At 40.3% G+C, this 20416-nt stretch overlaps 2 protein-coding genes across 9 annotated transcripts in view; both read right to left on the bottom strand.

Moving 5' to 3' along the window:
• PITPNM2 (phosphatidylinositol transfer protein membrane associated 2) overlaps nucleotides 1-3713 on the bottom strand; it is a 148840-nt gene extending 145127 nt beyond the window's left edge. For all 7 annotated transcript variants that reach the window (XM_063085346.1, XM_063085351.1, XM_063085349.1 and 4 more), the window contains exon 1: nucleotides 3623-3713. The gene's annotated coding sequence lies outside the window, so the exon portion shown is untranslated. The remainder of the gene's footprint in view (nucleotides 1-3622) is intronic.
• A 5850-nt stretch (nucleotides 3714-9563) lies between these two features.
• Nucleotides 9564-20416, bottom strand: part of MPHOSPH9 (M-phase phosphoprotein 9) — a 69377-nt gene continuing 58524 nt past the window's right edge. For both annotated transcript variants that reach the window (XM_063086603.1, XM_063086604.1), the window contains 8 exons: nucleotides 17320-17454; nucleotides 16270-16445; nucleotides 15308-15454; nucleotides 14401-14521; nucleotides 13523-13626; nucleotides 12530-12777; nucleotides 12163-12231; nucleotides 9564-9821 (listed from right to left, as the gene is read on the bottom strand). In XM_063086603.1, the coding sequence (XP_062942673.1) occupies nucleotides 9720-9821; nucleotides 12163-12231; nucleotides 12530-12777; nucleotides 13523-13626; nucleotides 14401-14521; nucleotides 15308-15454; nucleotides 16270-16445; nucleotides 17320-17454 (1102 nt within the window). In that variant the 3' untranslated portion in view covers nucleotides 9564-9719. The remainder of the gene's footprint in view (nucleotides 9822-12162; nucleotides 12232-12529; nucleotides 12778-13522; nucleotides 13627-14400; nucleotides 14522-15307; nucleotides 15455-16269; nucleotides 16446-17319; nucleotides 17455-20416) is intronic.

Genomic DNA, 20416 nt, shown 5'->3' with positions numbered 1-20416 from the left:
AAAAGGCATCATCAAAAGCCTCTAGAGCAATTCTCTCCTTTTCCACCAGAAAACCTGTTCTGGCGGGGCCATTATGATAACCACAGATTTTGGACACCTTTACAGATGCTGTGGACAATCAAAACTCTACCCATTCTTCAATGTCTTGTTCAAATCCCACCTCTTCCAGAAAGTCAACACTGACTGCCTTACCCAGAAAGGGCGTTTCCCCTTCTGAACTCTGCCTTCCAGCAACACTAATCACACACACCCTCTGTTACCTATGGACTCATCTCCCTAACCACGCTGTGAGCTGGCAGAAGTGTTAGGTGCAATATTACTTATTGCATCCAACTTGCTTATCTGTCCAGTTTTCCAGAAATCTTTTGTGATGACATAAAGAATATAGATAGGTATATTTACACATAAACATACACACATAGAGACAATAAAGGAAAGCAGAAATAAATATGCTGACTGAGAGGATAAATGAATATAGTAGCTAGATGGAATAGTTATGTATGTGCTGAGCATCCTGGCAGCCAAGGAGAAGAGGGGATCATAATCAGTTGGAAAAACAGTGTGGTATAGAGTCAGGGAGAACTGGGTACATATCTAGAGAGACTTTGAGCAAATCAGTTGACCTCCCTGCATTTCAACTTCTTTCTCTGGGAAAATAGGGAATACCATCTACCCTGAAGGGTGCAGTGAGGAGCCCTGTACACACACACTGTGTGGTGCAGAATATTCAAACAATACATTTTCCTTTCCCACTTTCCTTTTCATTATTAAAGGAGGAAGCAATCTAGTTTCCCCAAGGGAAGAAAAGTTTGCCTGGCCCTAAATTCTAAAAGAAATTTTTCATACAAGACACTGTAAGAAGCCTTTAGCAGAGGGGCAATGCCTCAGATCATGGTTTTAAGAACAAATAAGAGGAAGATTTGCCGTGGCTGTCTTTGATGACATCCCAGGGTACCCACTTAAAGCTTAACAAACATCGACCAAATGACCTACTGGGAAGCTGTGCAAAGACCACTTAGCTGCCTCCGTGTCTGGAAGCAGGGGTCCTGTTAAGCAGGTTTCAGGGTCGCTGTCTGCAAAGGGATTGATCTCATCTAAGCAATCTAAGATGGCTCACCCTGGTCATAAACAGCATCCTCTCCTGCCTACGGCTAAAGACACCAGAGCAGTATCACTGTCCTTTCATTAAAGAGCACACAGCCCTGGCGTCTTTTCCAAAAAGAGCAAGGCAGATCTTGAAGCTCCAGACATTTCCTCTTCTAATCTCTACAAATAACTGCACATCCTCCATGACTAGCTCTTCTCAAAGACCGAGATGGACAGACTTAACCGGATGGGCTGGTAAGGAGAACATCTGCCTGGTGTTAAAATAGGCCTTTAGACAGGGAGGAAAGCAACGTTGGGTCCCTATAAGAGAGAATGTCCAAGCAATGGACTTTGGATGAGAAAGGCTCTCAGTGGTCATCTGGGCTGACCCTCTCACCATTTATCCAACAGACATTTTCCTGAGTGCTTAGTATATGTCTATTGTGTGTATCCCCTACTGGGGATACAGAGAAGTATGATTCAGCACCCACACCCAGGAACACACAGTCTGGTGGGAAGTCATACGTGAACAGATAACCGTATTGTGTGGTAAGTCGGACAGGGTGGCACAAAGGTGTCAGGGATTGACTCTACCTGGGAAGGCCAGTGAAGACCATCATGAAGAGGTGATAAGGCACATGGGGAGAGGAAGGACACGGGAGCACCACGTCTTTGGAACCCTCTAAGTAACTTGGGAGACCTGGAGCTCAGAGCATGTGGAATGAAATGGTGGAGAGGAGGCAGGAAAGGTAGACAAAGCCCAGATCCTGAAAGACCTTGTATATGCAGAGGAATTTTCTTGTAGATTTCATAAGGAGAAACCAAGACCAAAAGAAACCAAGTGACTCAGTTAAGCTTATACAGCAAGTTACCGAGAAAGCCAGACCTGAAACCCAGCCCTCTTGACTCCCAAGCATGAGCTGAGGAAGGCCAGAAGAGAGAATGGCCCATTCAACACTCCCTACCCAGAGAACTTAGAAGTCGGTGGCTGGCCATCTTCAGAGCAGAGGATGTACTGTCCTATTCACTTGGCAAGTCACTCCCTACAAGAAAAACAGCCCTCCCTAACTCATTGTTTGTCTCTGCAGTGGGAGAGGGCTGGGAATCTATTCCAAACACACAATACAGTATCATCGGAAAAAAAAATAATACAACAGCAACAGTCCAGGAGTCAGACAAGCCAGGGTCCGGGAAGAAAGCCTCAGAAGGGGCTTCGACCCTATGCAGATGCTGTCTGCAAGCAGGGTGCTGACCAAGGCAGGGGAACAGAGATGAATCAAACTCCACCCCAAGAGTTCATCAGCCAAGCACAAAAGTAACTGTAAAATAAGGCAGACAGTGATAAGAGTCACAGAGATACAGATAAAGTGCAGTGGAATTTCAGAGCAGAGAGAGGAGTCTGGGGTGTGGGTGGTAGGGGAGATTCAGATGAAGAGGGGTGTTTACTACCTTCCCCCCAAGAAGGGGGGCTATCCTATCAGCTCTGGTGACTCCCAAATGGGGGCTGGGGAGAGAGCTGGTAGTGGACAAAGAAAGATGCTCAAATAAGGTTTCCTTTGAAGAATCCAGATGCTGGAGGGGAGGAGGCAGGCAGGCCTGCGTGTTTGGAGTACTGCCCCCATATTTCAGAGGTAGGGAGAGGAGTGTAGGATGAGGAACCTAGGATTTCTATGTAGGGGCAGTAAGCCGGTAGAAAAGGAACAGAGCTGGAGGACTTGCCTTGAAATGACATTTGCACAGCACGCACTGTGCTTATTTGGAATGCCCATTTGGGACTTTTTGTGGGGGATAAGTGCACACTGAGGGAGGGGGACACACTAAAGTTTCCCTCTCCCAAGCCACCCTTCAGCCCTGCCACTGATAAGAAAGGATGCAGGGTGGGTGGGAGAGGAAGCTGCCAGGGCTCTAAGTCGGAGCTGGCATCTCCCATTACAACAGGAAAGGGAGATTTAGGATGGAGATGGCCACACCCCATCCTTGGGCCCCTGACACACAGCTAGCCATAGCCAGGCCTGGAGGTATGTGTAGCTGGGGGCTGGAAGCAGTACAAGCCTGGACGAGGCTCTGCCCACCACTTCCAACCAACCCCTTCCTTGCCCTTCCATCAAGAGTGGGGGTCAGCCCTGAGCGGGCCCAGCGCTGCACACACACTTGCCCCTTGACTGCTGTGACACTTGTCACTGCGGGGAGGGTGTCCTCCACGTCCCGGCAGCGACCCACGGAAATTCGGAATTTAACATTTGGGGCACGAATTCGGGGACCAGTGACACCAAGGCCAGGCTCGGGGCGACTGGAGCGGGGGTCCCCACGCATGCCACACCCTCCTCCCCACCGGGGCGCCAGGCCCTGGTCTCCCACTTTTCCCTCCAATCCGGCCGGCGCAGCAGGCAGGCGGACAGACGGGCAGGCGAACCGAGCCCTCTCCGGCCCTCCGGAAGCCGCCGCCTGGGTCCCCGGCCCGCGCCCGGCACTGCGGGGCTCGCCACGGGCCTGCGGAGGGGGCCGCCCTCCGGGCTGGGGCCGCGGACACACTCACCCCCTCGGCGTGGCCGGGGCTCCGTCCTCTTCGGCCGCGGGCTGGGCCGCCGCCGCCGCCTCACGCCGCCTCCGGGGAAGCGCCGGCCCCGCGGCCCCGGCCCGGCCGGCTGCGCCCCGCGGCCCCGCGCGCCCCCGCCTCTAGCTGGTCCCGGGCGAGCGGCCGGGCCGCGGCGGGCATGCTCCCGGGCCGTCGGCGGGCGGCGGGCGCGCACGTGCTGGCGCCGCGGCTCTCGGTGCGGCGGCCGGGGGAGAGGAGGAAGCGGGCCGGGCCGGCTGGACAGCTCTACGCTGCGGCGCCGCCGTGCCCCGCGCGCCTCAGCGGCCACTGCTGCCAGCACGCGCCGGGCCCGGCTCGCATTCCCTCACTGGCGGCGGCGGCGCCTCCTCAGGCCGCGCGAGGGAGCGGCGCGGCGCGTCTCTGCCGAGCCCGGGCCCGGCCCCGTCCCCGCCGCCTCCGCCGGAAGAAAGCCCTCAAACTTAGGCAGCCCGACTGGTTCCTCACCCTCCCCTCCAGCGGCCCCGAATCCTCAAGGCCTTGGATGCGACTCCAGGGGGCGGGGAGGGGGAGCGACCTCTCCCTTACCACCCTCGCCCGGCTCGCCAGCGCACTCGCTAATTGTTCGAGGGGAGCCGAGTGCGCTCCAGGGAGGGAATGAGCGGACTTGCCGTCATTGTGGGTCCTTTAAATATGGCGTTCCTTAGGAGTAAGATGACAAATCAAGGGGAACAAACCGCAGTAAGGCTTCCTAGGGCGTTTGGAAAATTGTGGACAAGCCAAAGGCCGTCACTGAGGCCCACACCTAGATGCTGGATGCTTGGTATCAGTTATAAACCAGAGACTTGTAGAAAGAGGCATCAAGGAGTTCTTTCCTCAAGACACCAAATATGCTACGGGCAAAAATACGGAAATTGGTCATCTGTAGTGGGAGTAGGAACAGCTAGAGGGTAGGAGCATGCATGAAGCTGTGGTCCCTACCTCAAAAAGGAACTGGAGGAGGATCAAAAAGAGCTTCATTTTGATATCCCATCACCATAGGTCTCTCCAGTTGTTACGTTAAAAGATCAAGAGGGAACTTGGTGAAATTTGAAAGAAAAGTGTCTATGCAGGTTGAGCAAGGATGAACTTGTTGGCCAAAATCTGCAGTCATGGAATTAAACAGGACACACCTAAAACCTAGTGCTAGTTGACCCAGCACTAAATATCACCTTATGTGGGTGAGAAGGGACATGGAGTGCTTCCCCTGGAAGGGCAAGTGCAAACTAAAATGAAAGCATCCAAGGCAGGTTCAGATAAAGCCAGAGAGGGCCAGACTACAAAAGGCTGCTCATGTCCTTGGGTTACTGTCAGAATCTGAGACAGGGGCCAACCCTGTGGCGCACTCGGGAGAGTGCGGCGCTGGGAGCGCAGCGACGCTCCCGCCGCGGGTTGGGATCCTATATAGGACTGGCCGGTGCACTCACTGGCTGAGTGCCGGTCACGGAAAAAGACAAAAAAAAAGAAAAAAAAAAAAAAGAATCTGAGACAGAATGGGCCAGGAAAGCTGTCATTACGTGGCTTGCCTCAAAATACCTGTCTTATGATGACCACACTGAGGCAAGGGAAGATGTCCCATCAAATACTTACCCATCGAAGGTGCCAGAGATCTATTAAAGATTTATGGAGCATACGCAGATCTCCAAAGTGAGACACTTTGCCCCGTAAGCCAGTCAGAACTGAGTACATGCATACGATTGAATCCTATGATGACTGTACTGAAAACAGGTAACTCCAAAAAGGACTTATCTATGCCTGGAACTTCAAGAACACCATTAAAAACAAGATCTCACAGTTAACTGGTATGAATAAATACACTAATACCAGAATACAGTTTATATTCATGAATGTTTATTGAGTGCCTATATATGCAAGAATGGAGATATGGTCCCTGCTCTCACAGAGCTTACAGTTTCATTACTTCACTAGATTAAAAAACAACTGCAATAAGCATTTGTCTTTGTCTAACCATCAGCAGCACTATATGAAGCAAATTTTTCACATTATTGGTCACTTACAGTGAAATTGTTAGGTGTGAATAAAACATAATTTTCTTTGAAATCTGTAATCATAGTGATGACAGTACGTAATGTCTGGCAAATGCAAATTTATGGCCTGATTCTTCATGTATCCAAGGGGCCTATTGAAATAAAGCACAAATCAGATGGGAAAAGGCTTAGTAACACAGGTCCTAAGAATACTGGTGTAGTTTATTATATTAAACTATCATAGTCTGACTTGAAAGAGCAGGAAACTATTTCCAACAAAACTTGTACAATATAATCGGTTTAATCAGACCTGCAAATCTCAATCATACATGATCTCTCATGACAGGTAAATATGATTTACCTTTATGATTCCCAAAGGGCTCTAGGTGTGCATTTTTTAAAGCTTCTTAAAGACTCACAGCACAAGCGGCACATTAAAATTTAGTGAAAACTGCTTTTGAGACATCTAAAAACTAAAATGATGAAAATGTCTAATTTTACTACATATATAGGTGCAGGGTTCGGAATCTAAACAGCATTCAGCAAAGTATCTGGCTTTTTTGGGTTACAAAGGGAAACACTTTCTGGTTGGTTGTCAAACTCTAAATCATAATCTTCAAAGGTATCTTCTAAGGCCCAGTGGCAGGCACTTCCTTCACATGGTACTATTCCACAGGCCATTACCTCTAGATGTCTACTCATGGAATGTCTGAAGGAGTTTTTTAAAATTTCTTATTTTAGGGCCAAGCCTGTGGCGCACTCGGGAGAGTGTGGCGCTGGGAGCGCAGCAACGCTCCTGCCACGGGTTCGGATCCTATATAGGAATGGCCCGTGCACTCACTGGCTGAGTGCTGGTCACGAAAAAGACAAAAAAAAAAATTCTTATTTTAACTTCTCAATATACATTGTAGCTGATTTTCCTGACCCTTTACCCATTCCTCTTTCCCACCTCCCTCTCTCCCCTCCCCCCCATCATATCTGTTTACTTGTCTTAACAAGTTCAAAGAATTGTTGTGATTGTTGTGTTTGAACGAATTGTTTTGATTACACTGGCAATAACTTTTAGGAAAACACCCTATTTTGATATCAAATAACCCCAAATCACCAATTTTATTAAGAGCAAAATGTTTTCTGAATTTACACTTGACAGGTTACCAATTTTTTATTTTGCCATTAAAAAACAACCTCACACCAGACGGAAGCTCGCTTAAACTCCAAGATAGCTTTTCTTTTTTTTTTTTTTTTTGCCAAGGGTAGAGAGATCATCTTAGATCACTGAACAAATGTCAACCCAAGGCTGTTTTTAGGTCAATTGCTTGGAATACAATCGACTTTTGCTTTTAAAAAGTCTGAAAGTACTACCTCAAAAGGCTACTTAACTCAGAATAAATTTGAAATGTACTATTTATTGAGAACTTACTAAACACCAGACACTTTACCTAATCTCTGTTAAGGAATTTTCTTATCATTTGGTCTAATCATTTACAGCTGAGGAAGGCAGGCCTGTGCCAGAGTGTGAGTGACCCAGATCTGTCTGGCTCCAGTCTCTCCTCTTCAATCCTCTTGCAGGCTGCGCACAGCCCCAGTGCTACTGCTGCAGCCATATCTGCTATTGCTTCAGTTGGTCATTTCCCTATTCCTCAGGAATAGCTCCTGCAAAGGGAGGCTGTGTAAGAGAAAGGAAGCGGGTAGATCTGAGCATTAAGAGACAGTTAACTTTGTTTGCATTCAAAAGGCACTTCCCGGAAGTGGAAGATTCACTTGGGTTTTTTATTGACCCACAGCACAGCCCCAGCCAGGCAACAAAAATAGGAGAGTACTTCAAAAAGTTCGTGAGAAGATCCATATTATCTTTTAATTTTATTTTTCCGTGAACTGTTTGAAGTACCCTTGTAGTTTACTTCCCTGGGATAATAGCTGCTATTTAAGATTGCCACCTTTCCTACTTTTAGGTTATTTTTCAGTTGAGTGTTCATAAGATAAGCATTACCAAAGGGAAAGACAGCTGAAACAATTTTCCTTGGTTTCTTTCTTCACAGCTATGAAGAACAAAGAATTTTTAAAAATTTTAAATAAGTGACTGATAGTTCCAAACCATTACACACTTCAAAAAATCAAAGCATATGCTTTCTGAGAGACAGGCACAGAGATGTTTTGACTGAGCTTAATGCCTTTTTTGGAATACGTCAATACAGACTACTAAGAAGATAACTCCTTGGCAAGATAAAACCATTATCTCTTCTGAAATGGTAATTTTCTTATTCTTAAAAATGTTGTAGACTTTGTAATAAAAGCAGGAAACAATAAAATATCCTAATGATTTTCAAGTTAGTTTTTAATGTCATATATATATATGAACACATTAAAGGAGGGGATATCATCAGTAAAGTCAATCCCTCTACTAGGTCTTGCTGGAAGCTATACTGGCACCTGATTAAAATGAACTCTTTACTACAACTAGGAGATTTTTTTTTAAAAGCTAAAAAAAAAAAAAAGAAAAAATCAAGAATAAAGGCACTTGATTCTGTTAGTCAGTAATTTTGATTAGCTTGAATTCTTTAACTGGTTGCAGGAGTTGGGAGCAAAGGTTCAATTGTTGCTGTCGGACAGGTCTCCCACAAGCTAAGAAGGCAGCAGGGCTGTGGGCCCCAGGCCTGGAGACCAGCCAGGTGAAGCTCTAGGGAAAGGTGTTCAAAGATCATTTGAGATCCCTAATAGAATTGGCTTGGTTCACCTTCACTACATATTATTAAGAGCCACATAAGGAGAAAAAGCTCAAAAGCAAACCAAAATTTAAAACCCGAGCATTTTCAATGGGAATCAATGTTAAGTTTGGATGAGTCTGTTTATCAACACATACTGAGCTTGGATATGTGGGCACTGGATCCCGACTGACCACCAAAAAGTGAGTGTTTAAGCAGCCTGGTCTTAACCAGCAGTCCCAGTACAAACCCACTAGTGCTCCTGGATCAGAGAAAAGCTTTCTGCCCACATGCTACGTCTAAGAAACAGGAGGAACTGCCGAAGTAGTAGGCTGGAGCCCTCTAGCCAAACCAAGCGAGAGGCACCAGGTTCTACCTGTCCATTAACAAGTAGAGTAGATTGCTCTGATCTAAAACCTCATGTTCTTACAGCACCTACAATGGAAGTATTTCTTCTTGACAGGGGTGGGGGCTTGGAGGGAGTGAATTGGGTGGAGAGGGGTGAAAATGTCCAAATGATGACTTTGACTGACAGGTGAAGCCATGTACATTAAGGAAATCAGGGCTACTCTCTCAATACTCACTGGATGGTGGGGCCTGCATTTCATCAAAACTTTATCTATTTATTTATTGTCCAAGGTGGGACACAAGTTACATTCAGAATGATTAGCAGAGAACCACAGCTCTCTAATTGTTTAACTTTTTGAAAGTACTACATACAAGACAAAATTAGAGAATTACATCCCTCTCATTTTTTTTCTTTCCTTATGAACAAAGTCAAAGGGAAACAAAATGAGTTATATTTACGTAGTTTTCAAAGCTTTCCAATAGTCCATTATTACTATTCTAATATTCACTCTTAAGACATGTTTCAGAGAGGAATTACATCAACATTTTTTAAAAACCTCAACGACTGAAATCCAAGGTTTGCTGTAACTGTTTTTGTATTTAGCATGTATTAGTCTATCATTATGAAAGCTGTTGTTAAACATTTATTTAAAAAATATATTTACAATGTGGAACAAGTTTATAAAATTAGTGTGCAAAGTTAACTGTAAAAGGATAACACTATTTGTTTAGAAACAAGCTGCCTCCTTGTTTACTTTTCCTTATTCCTGATATAAATTGGAGACATATACTATTTAAAAATAGTACTTTTTAAATAGTAAAATATACAATAGATTCCTGAGTATAACAAAAATATCTTGAAACTATGTGGCCATTTGAAGTATAAAATAGCAAGTGTAAGAATAGCAGGATTGTAAAACTACTGTTTGAAGGCTTATAAACAGTACAAAATAGTTTGCCTTTTCTGAGTGCATAATTATACATTGGTGCAAACAACGTCTCAAAATTTAATGGCTACAAATCTCAAAGATTTGCAGAAGTGCGCAAAACATGAAATTTCTTTAGTGTCATGCGAACTGAACCCAATTCCCGATTAATCCTTTCCAAACGATCTTCCAAGGCTTCCTAGGTGAAAATAATGGAAAAGTTTAATTAGAATTTACATCAAGTTCACTGTTTCTATAATTAGCACCAAACTGATCTTTCTTTTAGCAAAAAAAATTACAGATAGTTATTTTGTTTTCTACACAAATCATCTTATTTATATTATTCCTTTTAAACTGGAAAATGTGAATCAGCTTTTCAACCATTCAAAATAACTGCTGCACTTTAAAATATTGTCAATATGTTTAGCACATTGAATATATGGAAATTCTAGTTACAGCAATACAACCAACTAGAAGGGGGATAATTCTTGGACCCACTGAACTGAGAACAGTAAGGGGAACCTAGGAGGCGATTTACACATTTCACCAGAAGAAAAGGACACATCTGACTGGTCCTGTATCCCACTTATATATACATCAAATAACTTTCTGCTGATAAAAATTTCTAAGTTAAAAACGAAGAAAACACTGAAGGAGACTTTTCCAAAAAAAAAAAAAAAAAAAAAAACAATAGATTTCACAATGAATTGATGTAACTGCTATTTTTAAATAAATAACACTATTGTTAAATAATACTTAGAATATATATTTATCATTCAGGTACTTTAACATCCAATGGTGTCCTAAATAACACTCAAAATTTTTAACTTTAACAACTTTAATTATAAAAGGATTATATGTTCACTATAGAAATTTAGAAGACAAATGAGCAAAAAGAAATAACCACCGTTTCTCTTTCCTATTTTTTCTGCATAAAATGATTTTTAAAAAGTACTTTTTTAAAAAGAATAAAAATGGAATCATTCATGTTATGAAATATCCTTCTACAACATCTTTTTGAATTAATGTACAATATTCCATCAGGTATAACATTTAACCAAGAATCTTTTAGTAGAAATTTAGGTCACCTCTAATTTCGAATTTCATAAGTAAGGATGCAATAAATTTCTTAAACGTATCTCTCTGCACGTATCTCTAAGTATTGCCTTAGGAATCATTCACAGAAGTAAAAACACTGGGTCCAAAGAAATGCAAAATTCTAAGGCTTTGGATATATGTCAGGTTGTAACCCAGAAAGTTTGTGACAATTTCTTCTTCTACCCGCAGTGTATGAGAATAAGCTTCTCTCCATCCTGAGAAGTGTTTTTTTTTATTTTTTAACCCCCACCCCCGTTTTTAAAAAAATACCTGCCAAAATGACCATTTAAAAAAAGGTGTTACCTTTGTTTAAAATGCATATCATTTGTATTCACTAGTGAGGCTGAACATTTTGTCGTTTTTTGCCATTTTACTTTTTCACTTATGAATCATGTAGGAGCATACTCAGCCCCATTTTGCTGCCAATTGTCTTCTTACTGGATTGAAACAGCTTTGACTTATATGAACAAAACTAATGCCCTTTCATTTTATTTTAAGAGCCAGAAAGAACTTATAATATTCATTATATAAAAATATATTAAGTATTTCAGATTGATTTAAAATCAGAGTATCAAAATTTTCCTTCTAGTTTCCTAGTAAACAATTTTAAGAAGTTTTATCAGTTAATTGAGCCTAATAAATTGTTGAATAAAAATTCAGAACAAAAACAATAAAAAAACTTAAAGTCAGAGAAAAACAGAAGTTAGAGATACAGTCCCTAGAAAAAGACCTCTGCTGTTTTCTTCGTGTCTTTCTGGTATCACAGATCAGTCTGAAAAGGATCTTTTACTAAAGTCAAGGCACTGAAAAGCCAAAACATGCAGTTATGTAAGAGACATATATTTGCTGTCATGCTTAAAATGTTACTAAAAGAGCAGATTTAAAATGTCCCATGGTTTCATGCATTTTAATTTTCTTTGAAAAGCAACTAAAAGAAATGCACATGGACTACAACGCCTGCACCACCTCCTGCTGGATAATGGAATCACATCTCTCTCTCTCTTTTAACCTCTATAGGTACTCCAGTTGCAAAGTGAAATCATATTACATGTTTACTAAATAGAAAGCAGTTCAGATTTAAATTACAGATTGGGGGGAACCAAACAATGAGGGAGATTTAATGTGGGAGCATTTAACTTAATGTAAAATTTGTTAAAAGGCATATTGTTATTTGCTCCCAAATTCATTTCTTGAAAATATAATGGCATGAACACCTTTTTCTCACAAGTCTAAAGGTAAAATCGGTTTTTATTCCTCAAAGCTAGCATGCAGTTATAAAACAGCCATAATCACCAAACACTTGCTATAAAGACTAAAAGTTATGACTGCTGCTTTGGTGTGTCTAACTTTCAGTGTGCCATGATTTTAAAAACTCCTCTTGGAAAAATGAAACACTGACTGGCATCAAGCCTCTAAAGCAGATTCAAGCTAAGACATTTCACCTGATTTAATCTTGTCTGTAAAGTGATTCGTCCTCCAGGAGAAGGCATTCGACTTAGTGCTGCCTCAATCTGTAAACACAGAAAAATGTGTTAAGTAAAAATAGAAGAATTCTAATTAGTGGAAAGGAGGATTATCACATAAAGTAGAAAGAAAATATTTCAGCCTAATATCTTCTTGAACATTTTATCTTACATAGTTCACTCTGTCATCAGTTAGTAACAGCAGCATGGCTCAAATAAAATTTCTAGTGCAGCTTTGGTATGGTACTCCACGGTAATCTCCCAAGACAGGTTTACCTCAACAATTCTGACTTTCCTAGACTTTCCTAGTTCAGAAAAAGATTTTTAAAAATATTTTTGTTTTTACCTGGTCCTTTTCTTTTGTAAGTTCATCAAAAAATCGCTCCGTTTCAGCTAGGGTCCTTATTTTTGCTGTATATTCAAAATCATTACCCTGTGGTGTCACTGAAACAGGCTTACACTGTTCATAGCTAACTGACTTATTCTTCTCCCAGACTGGTCTCACAGATACTTTCTTCATTCCATTTGGCATCGGTTCGGGGCAAGAGCTATGATTAACATGGTTGTCAGCAGCTTTTTCTGAATATTTTTTTTCTGTCAGAGAGGAAAGAAATTTCTTATATTTCTTATCAGTTTTTCCAACTGATCACATACATATTAAATACGTATCCAACTTTACTTTCTGGAAATGGCTGCTATATGGTCAAAGTAAGTAACGCAAAGAGACAGAATAATCAATCATATTTACTCAGTGCTTTTTCTCCAAAGAATTCTAAAAGCTTTGCCCTCAGTTTAGCAATCTTCACGGCTTCCCTAAATGAAATTAAGCAAACTTTATGTAAACATAAGTGAACTTTAAGTAAATTTAAAGCAAAAAAAAAAAAAAAAAGTTTAAAAACTAAACACCACATCATATTTAGTGAGCAATACACCAACACTAAACAGTTAACGTTTGAGGGCCTGCCCAAGTGATTTCGCATATATTTTATAACTTTATTCCAAACTTAAAATAGAAATGAGAAAAAAAAATTACTCAAAGCCTAGGTTGCATATAAATTATAGAGTATAAAAGTAAAGAGAATAACTGAACAGTATGGCCCTGGTAATGAAACATTAACATTCCCTGTACCTCAGTTTCCCAACTTTACAATGAGGATAACAACAATGACTTAACAATATGAAGTATTATGAATGCTTATTTTTAGAGGTACTTGAGTGGAAAAATATTTAAGTGCAAGACACTATAAGATAATATTTAGAACCTTGAAAAGATACCAGAATCTCAAAAATGACCATTAATGACTAAAACCATAACTAATAATTTTTTAGTAAAAGATACCTTCCGAGTCATCTAGAGGAAGAAACTGGAGTTGTTTTCTTGGAATGGTACGTTGTAATGTAGACACAGGAACAGTATCTAAATCATCCAAAAGTATATCAAATCTATTGAATGAAGCAAGTTACTTGTGAGAAAAAAAATGTTAACTGATTTGCCCTATCTCCACTAGAAAAATGAGCTGGCATCCAGTTAACTCACATATTTACATTTTTTCTTAAAAGAAAGCTGGTCATAATTTTCTAAAACTGAAATTTAATTACTATTTTCTAATACAAAATTATATTTACATACTAGAGACTTAAAGCACTTACCCATTTATTATCTCATTTGATCTTTATAACAACCTTATGATATAAGCAGGGCAGGTATTATTATCCCCGTTTTATAGAAGAGGAAACTGAGGTTCAATGTGCTTAAGTGATCTCCCCAGGGGCCTAACAGAACTGGGTCTGTAACCAGGAGTCAACATCCTTCCTACCACAGCACACACTGCTGCCCACCCTTTAGAGAGAAAACAATTTTCTCAGGAGCACAGGTAAACTTGCATTGAGTGCCAGGACCATACCAGGACAGCCCACCTTGTACAAATGACACAAAGGTTTCCCTGTATCATAAAACTTTTCAGGAAGGCAAAGAACTCTCATTCTACATCCAAAATCTGGATGGCGTGTTGAGGAGGTACATAAAATCTAGTAGTAAGTTTACATTGTTAAAAACTGTTTTCATGTATTGTAGTACTTTATTTTTAGTATGACTTTCATTTAAATTATTTAAATCCACAGACTTCCCATTGATGACTGAAAAATTAGTGATAGCTACAGGCATAAGTCGACATTAAAAAAAATATGTATTTTATTCTACAATTTTAGAATACTTACTGAATTGGACTACTTTCATTTTTGCTAAGTAGATGACTAAATCCTGGGGACAAATTTTCTTTAGGAGATCGCTTTGGACTATAAGCCACAGTCACTGGTGTTAACATAATCTCTCTTTTTGCTATATAAAAAAACAGAAACATTTTTTTTCTTTTTATATATGTTATATTGGCAGAACACAGTTTCTTTTTCTTTTTTTTTTCTAATTTTAAGGGGAATACAATTTTATTATAAAACTTTGAGAGATAAATAAGAATATACAAAATAAAAATAAAATAATTCATAATCCTAATATCTAGAGGTAACCACTGTTAACATTTTAGTATATCAGACTGTAGTTTCAGCACTCTGACTCAAAAACTGGTTTTTCAGGATTTTAGAAGTCAACTGGAAATAAGACGGAAACACCAGTAAAATAGTGAACATTCCTATAACATAGTAATACAAGAATCTCCTCAGCTGTTGTGAAAATGGAAATCAAGGACACAAAAATTCAATGCTTAAACTTTAAAACCAAACCTGTAACTGGCTAAAGAAAAAAGATATCTAATGCTGAGTAACTGAGGTCAAATATATAAGAAGCATCTTCTCTTTTCAGACTAGCTTGAATTAAATTTGTTTGAATTAATGTTTAATTAGACAGCTGTCTACTATCTCAAAAACTATGAGGTGGTATTAGCTACAATTTACTGGACACACCAAAAAAAATCTCACTTTAATATAATCACAGTGTATTTGTGCAATCAGACAATTTTATTTATTGAACAAGATCATATTTAGGGATCCCGTGCTCAGAACACTCTACTAAGCACTGAAGAGAATACAAAAGAAACAGGAAACAGTCAAACAGTGTGCACCACTCTGACGTACTCTTTTTGAGCACAACAGATACACATCTAACTCTTACTCGAAGTATTTGATTTACGATTTGAAGGTGGTAAAGATGATGATCTCTGTGAGGCAGAATTAAGTCTCTTTTGTCTCTGTTGGGCACATTTCTCTGGAGAACGACTTGCATTGACTGAAGCTTCACTTTGCCGAGGATTCACTAATTCTATATCAAAAATATAATTTAAAAAAAACATTAAAACAAACCTAGCTTCAGTTATCTGCCTTTATAAGTTCTTCCACTTAATTTATGTTCTGCTCAAAGCATTTCTTCTTACTTTCTAGGTTATAATGATTATTTGCAAACACATCACATTCTAATGATAAAAAAAATGCTTGAAGAAAAATGTGGGAGTTTATAATGAAATGATTCTGGTTTACTACCTACAATTGGTATTCAAGGTGATTTTTCAAGAGAGAGTATTTTTAGAAAGCAGGTTACTAATTTATTTACTAGGAGAGACTGCTTTGGAGATGCAACACCAAAGATGTTGATGACAAGGACTAACAGGTCTGAACAAGTAGGCACCGCAGAAAGTAAAAGAGGAAAGTATTGTTGACCTGGACCTATGAAAAAATACAGCATTAAAGATACTTGTCTTTTCTATAGATGTTCAATAACCAAGAAAGAGAATAGGAAATGTTACATCTCACTTTATGAATACAAAATGTCTGTCATAACTTTCTGATGTTAAGACAAACTGATGTAGGAAGTTTTCTAATATCCTCAAGAATGCCATATAAGCATTTTTAATAATCAGACGTGATATGCAATTTGCTTTGCATAAAAGGAACATGTTATGCTAGGACTGTGATAAATTATTAACTTGGGGATTCAAATGTCAATGAAATGGGGCTGAAGCAGCAGTAAAATAAACTTTTTATTTTATTACCTAAGGAATTTAATTTTAAAGAAGGTAATATAAGTGGGGGGGAAAGGAAGAAATCTGTATCTGTTGATATCAAACAGGGAATACTTACTACTTGAGGTGTCTTCTTTCTCTGTCTGTGTCCCCCAATTTTTAAATATTTTTTCTTCATCAAGTTCTTTTAAAGCTTTCATGATTGGTGTGTCTGAAGTCTCTCTCTGTTTTTTAATCAGTAAGCTTGTTGGTGAACTTCCAAGTGAAGAATCCTTTTCCAGAGGAGAATCGTACCTTAAATAATAATTGTAACACATACAGTGAGATGGACCAAAAGTTTGTGTCCCCCAACAAACATATGTTGAAGCTCCAATCTTCAATGTGATAGTATTCAGAGGTGGGGCCTTTGGGGGGGGGTAATTAGGGTTAGATGAGGTCATGAGAGTGAGACCCCACTGATGGAATGAATGCCCTTATACAAAGAAGAAGAAACATGAGAGCTCTCTCCCTATACACACACACCAAGGAAAGGCCATGTGAAGACATAACCAGGAAGAGAATCCTCACCAAGAACCCACCCTGATCTTGCACTTCCCACGTCCAGAACTGGAGAACCAAGTCTTTGCTGTTTAAGCTACCCAGTCTGTAGTAACTTGTTACAGTAGCCCAAACTAAAACACATAGTTTACTGGGATTGGTAGTAGAGAGTAACGTGAGAGTTGACAATTATACTCCACATGAATGTGCATGCTTTACAATGCAAATAAATTAAAACAGAACCTGCATATAATAAACCAGTGCTTCCAAAGCCTTTTAACATCTAGCACATACAGAATTATACTATTTTGTATGGCAGTTGGAGTTACATGGCTGAGGCTGCTACTGGGGGCTCAGGCGATCTGGAGGGTGAGGGGATCAACATCTTGTCCTAACTGCAAGTCCACACTGTGCCACTGCACACAGATGAGTGAGCTCTGCAGAGCCCATAAGAGTAAAATATCCTAAAAGAATTAGCCTTTCAAAATAAAATAAAAATCAGGTCCTCAACATTAAGACAGTAAAGAACTAAAGAGACGGCTCTTTATACCTCTCTGAACATTTAAAAGCAATGGAAATCTCTAAGAAAACATAACATTCATAAATGGGACCCTTGGCAAAGTTATCTTACCCAGGGACACAGGTTTCCTCCAGCTGGTTATCCACTTTACTGTCCTGGATGTCCAAAGGCTGGCCAGTAAAGATAGAATACTCTGCACCTGGTATCAGCCACTTCCGCCTGCTGACATCTGAAGTTGCTAGCGTGCTATCGGAACGAGAAGCAGGAGGCACTGCAAGGTTTGCACTTCAACTGAGACTGCACAGGTGTACAAAACAGCCTTTCAAGTAGTATTTACATATTTGCATAGTAACTTAAAAACCGCATATACCAATGCATATTTCGGATACATGAACTCTATTTTACAGTATGAAGATTCAATTAAACTGTTACTTTAGGTTTTTATTACTTATGAATATTACCAAATCTCAGTCAAGATTCGAGTACTCACAGCTTTGAGCTTCCCCTCCTTGTCCCACCCAGGCCACCTACTACTGCCCTTCACACCCCTATAGCTCAGGTGAGGAGGTGAAGCAGGGCTGTTCTTGTTCCCTTCAGACCAGCCCTATCCAATAGAATTTCCTGCAAAGCCAGAAACTCTCCCTATCTGCATTGTCCAATACAGCAGCCACAAGTCACATGTTGCTAGTGAGACTGAAGAACCAATTCAAAAATGTTATCTAACTTTAATAATTGCATGTGGCCTCTGGTATGCCTGTATTGAAGAACGCAGTTCCAGAATATTGCTTCCCCCATGTTTCTACGGAAATCCTGCTTGTCTGAGGCTCACACTGCCGCACATTAGCCCTCTGGCCACTCACTGGACTTCAGAAGCCGTCTCATTTCTTCACACCTTCTCCCGCCCTCATGCCAGGCAACTTCATGAGCTGTCGCCAACTCCTGCTCAATCATCCACTGCAGAGGACACTGCTGGACTCTGTCATCACCAGACAACACATCCCCTGTAGAGAACCAATCCTCTGAAGATTCCTCTCCTCTCTTCAGGCTCCCGTGCCCAAGCACTACCACAGCAATCTGACCACAGGCCGCCAGCCTTTGGCCTCACCATTTTCCATCCATCAACCCCTCTAACTTTACCAGTTCCTCTTTATCTACGCTGGAGTCCACACTCATGATAATTGCTCATTTCCTTGACCCCCTTTTCTCTCAGCTGATAGGCAGCAAGCCCCTAAGCCTGGCTGGTCTAAACTCCTCCAGCTGCACATTGCCAGAGCAGAGTCACCACCTGTGTAGACGCATCAACACCCTCTCACGCAGCCACCGAACACTGGTTGGCAACACACCTTTCCATAATCAATGAGCTCAAGTCACTGATACAATTATCTTACACCCTCTCCACTCTCCTCAAACCTCTTGTTCTGGTCTTCACTGTCAGGTGATAACCTCCAACTAAACTTCAAAAGAGAAAATAGAAAGCCAAGAGGAGATATGTCATCTTCCTCTTAGCTCCCTTTCTCAACTGAACTTTTTAAGAGCTGCCTCTTTTATCTATTTTTACTTCAACTCCCAGTCACTTTTCCTCATTTTTTTAAATTAAGAAATACTTCAAACCTTCTTAGAAAAGTATAAAACATACTATATAACAAGCACCCACTTACCCATTCCCAATTTTAACAAATGCTAAGATCTTGCCATATTTGTTTTTAATAAGACATAAAATTTTACATTATAGTTGTATTTTTTTATTACATAAAGGGCAAAATGCACACATCCTTTTAATGCTGCTTTTTCTAGTCAACATGGATAAATCTCAAACATAATGTTAATACATACAGCTCTATCATTTTAATCATTTATCCACACTATAAATATATCACAAATGACTTATCATTTCTCCTGGTGGTGGATGTTAGTTTTTTATACTACAGATGCAACCTTTCGACAATGCTAAAATTAACATGTGTAAGAATTCCTCTAAGGTAAATATCTAAAAATGAAACTCTGGAATTTGGGGTGTGCACATCTTCAGTTGTGCTAAGTTTCAGTCAACAATTAGCTTCAGCACTGTTATTTCTTCATACCTTTGCCAAAGCTACAAAATGATCAGATTTTAGGTTCTGACCTGTTTGATAGTGTGAATGGTATCCTATTGTTTTTATTTGCATTTTTCTTGTTACTCATGACAATGAGCATCTTTCCATTTTTACTAGCCATTTAGGTTTGTTTTTCTGAGAACTGCTTATTTGTATTCTTTTATCATTTTTCTATTAAGGAGGTTATCTTTTTCTTTTTTTTTTATATTTTATTTAACTTTTTTTTTTTATTGGTTATGAATATTCATGGGGTACAAAGCTGACCATCACCACTTGTGCCCAAGATGTGATGGCCAGATCAATACTGGCAGCATGTCCATTACCATAAATTGTGATCATACCCCGTGTTTCCCCCACCCAATTAATTCCCCACTTCCCTCCCCCTTCCCCTTTCCCCACTCCACTTTGTATCTCTAGGTATACTCTCCCTCAGCAAGTCCAACGCACCACTGTGGTCTTTCTTTCTTTCTCTCTTAGCTCCCATTTATAAGTGAGGACATGTGGTATTTTTCCCTCTGTGCTTTGCTTATTTCACTCAACATGTTTCTTTTTTTTTTTTTTGTCGTTTTTTCGTGACCGGCACTCAGGGAGCGTCGCCGCGCTCCCAGCGCAGCACTCTACCGAGTGCGCCACGGGCTCAGCCCTCACTCAACATGTTTCTGAAGAGGTTGTCTTTTTCTTATTGATTTGTAAGAGGTCTTCTGTATCCTGGATTCTCATCCTTTATTGGTTGCAGTTTACTTTAAAAATATAAAATACTTCAAGCACGCATAAACATACTTACAGGTAATACTCATGCACAACCATCCAGCTTTATAAAATCTTGATTCTTTGTTATATATCCTTTAGATTTTTAAAGAGTGGAATACTACAGATGCAACTAAAGTCCCCAATCTCATTCTTCCCTCCCCAAAAGTAACCACTTATACTAAGTTTGTGTTCACCATTCCCATGCATGTTTTTATACTGTTGCTATATTTGTATGAACCCATAAGATACGTAAAACTGTTTTACATGCTAGAGTTGATATAAATAGTATCCTATTCCTTCTGCAACTAGTTTTTTTGTCGTTGTTCCATATCATGTTAAGTTTAATCCATGTTGACAGTCTAGTC

Source organism: Cynocephalus volans, chromosome 2 (assembly GCF_027409185.1).
Source record: "Cynocephalus volans isolate mCynVol1 chromosome 2, mCynVol1.pri, whole genome shotgun sequence".
Lineage (NCBI taxonomy): Eukaryota > Metazoa > Chordata > Mammalia > Dermoptera > Cynocephalidae > Cynocephalus > Cynocephalus volans.
This window is presented reverse-complemented; position numbering and strand designations above follow the sequence as displayed.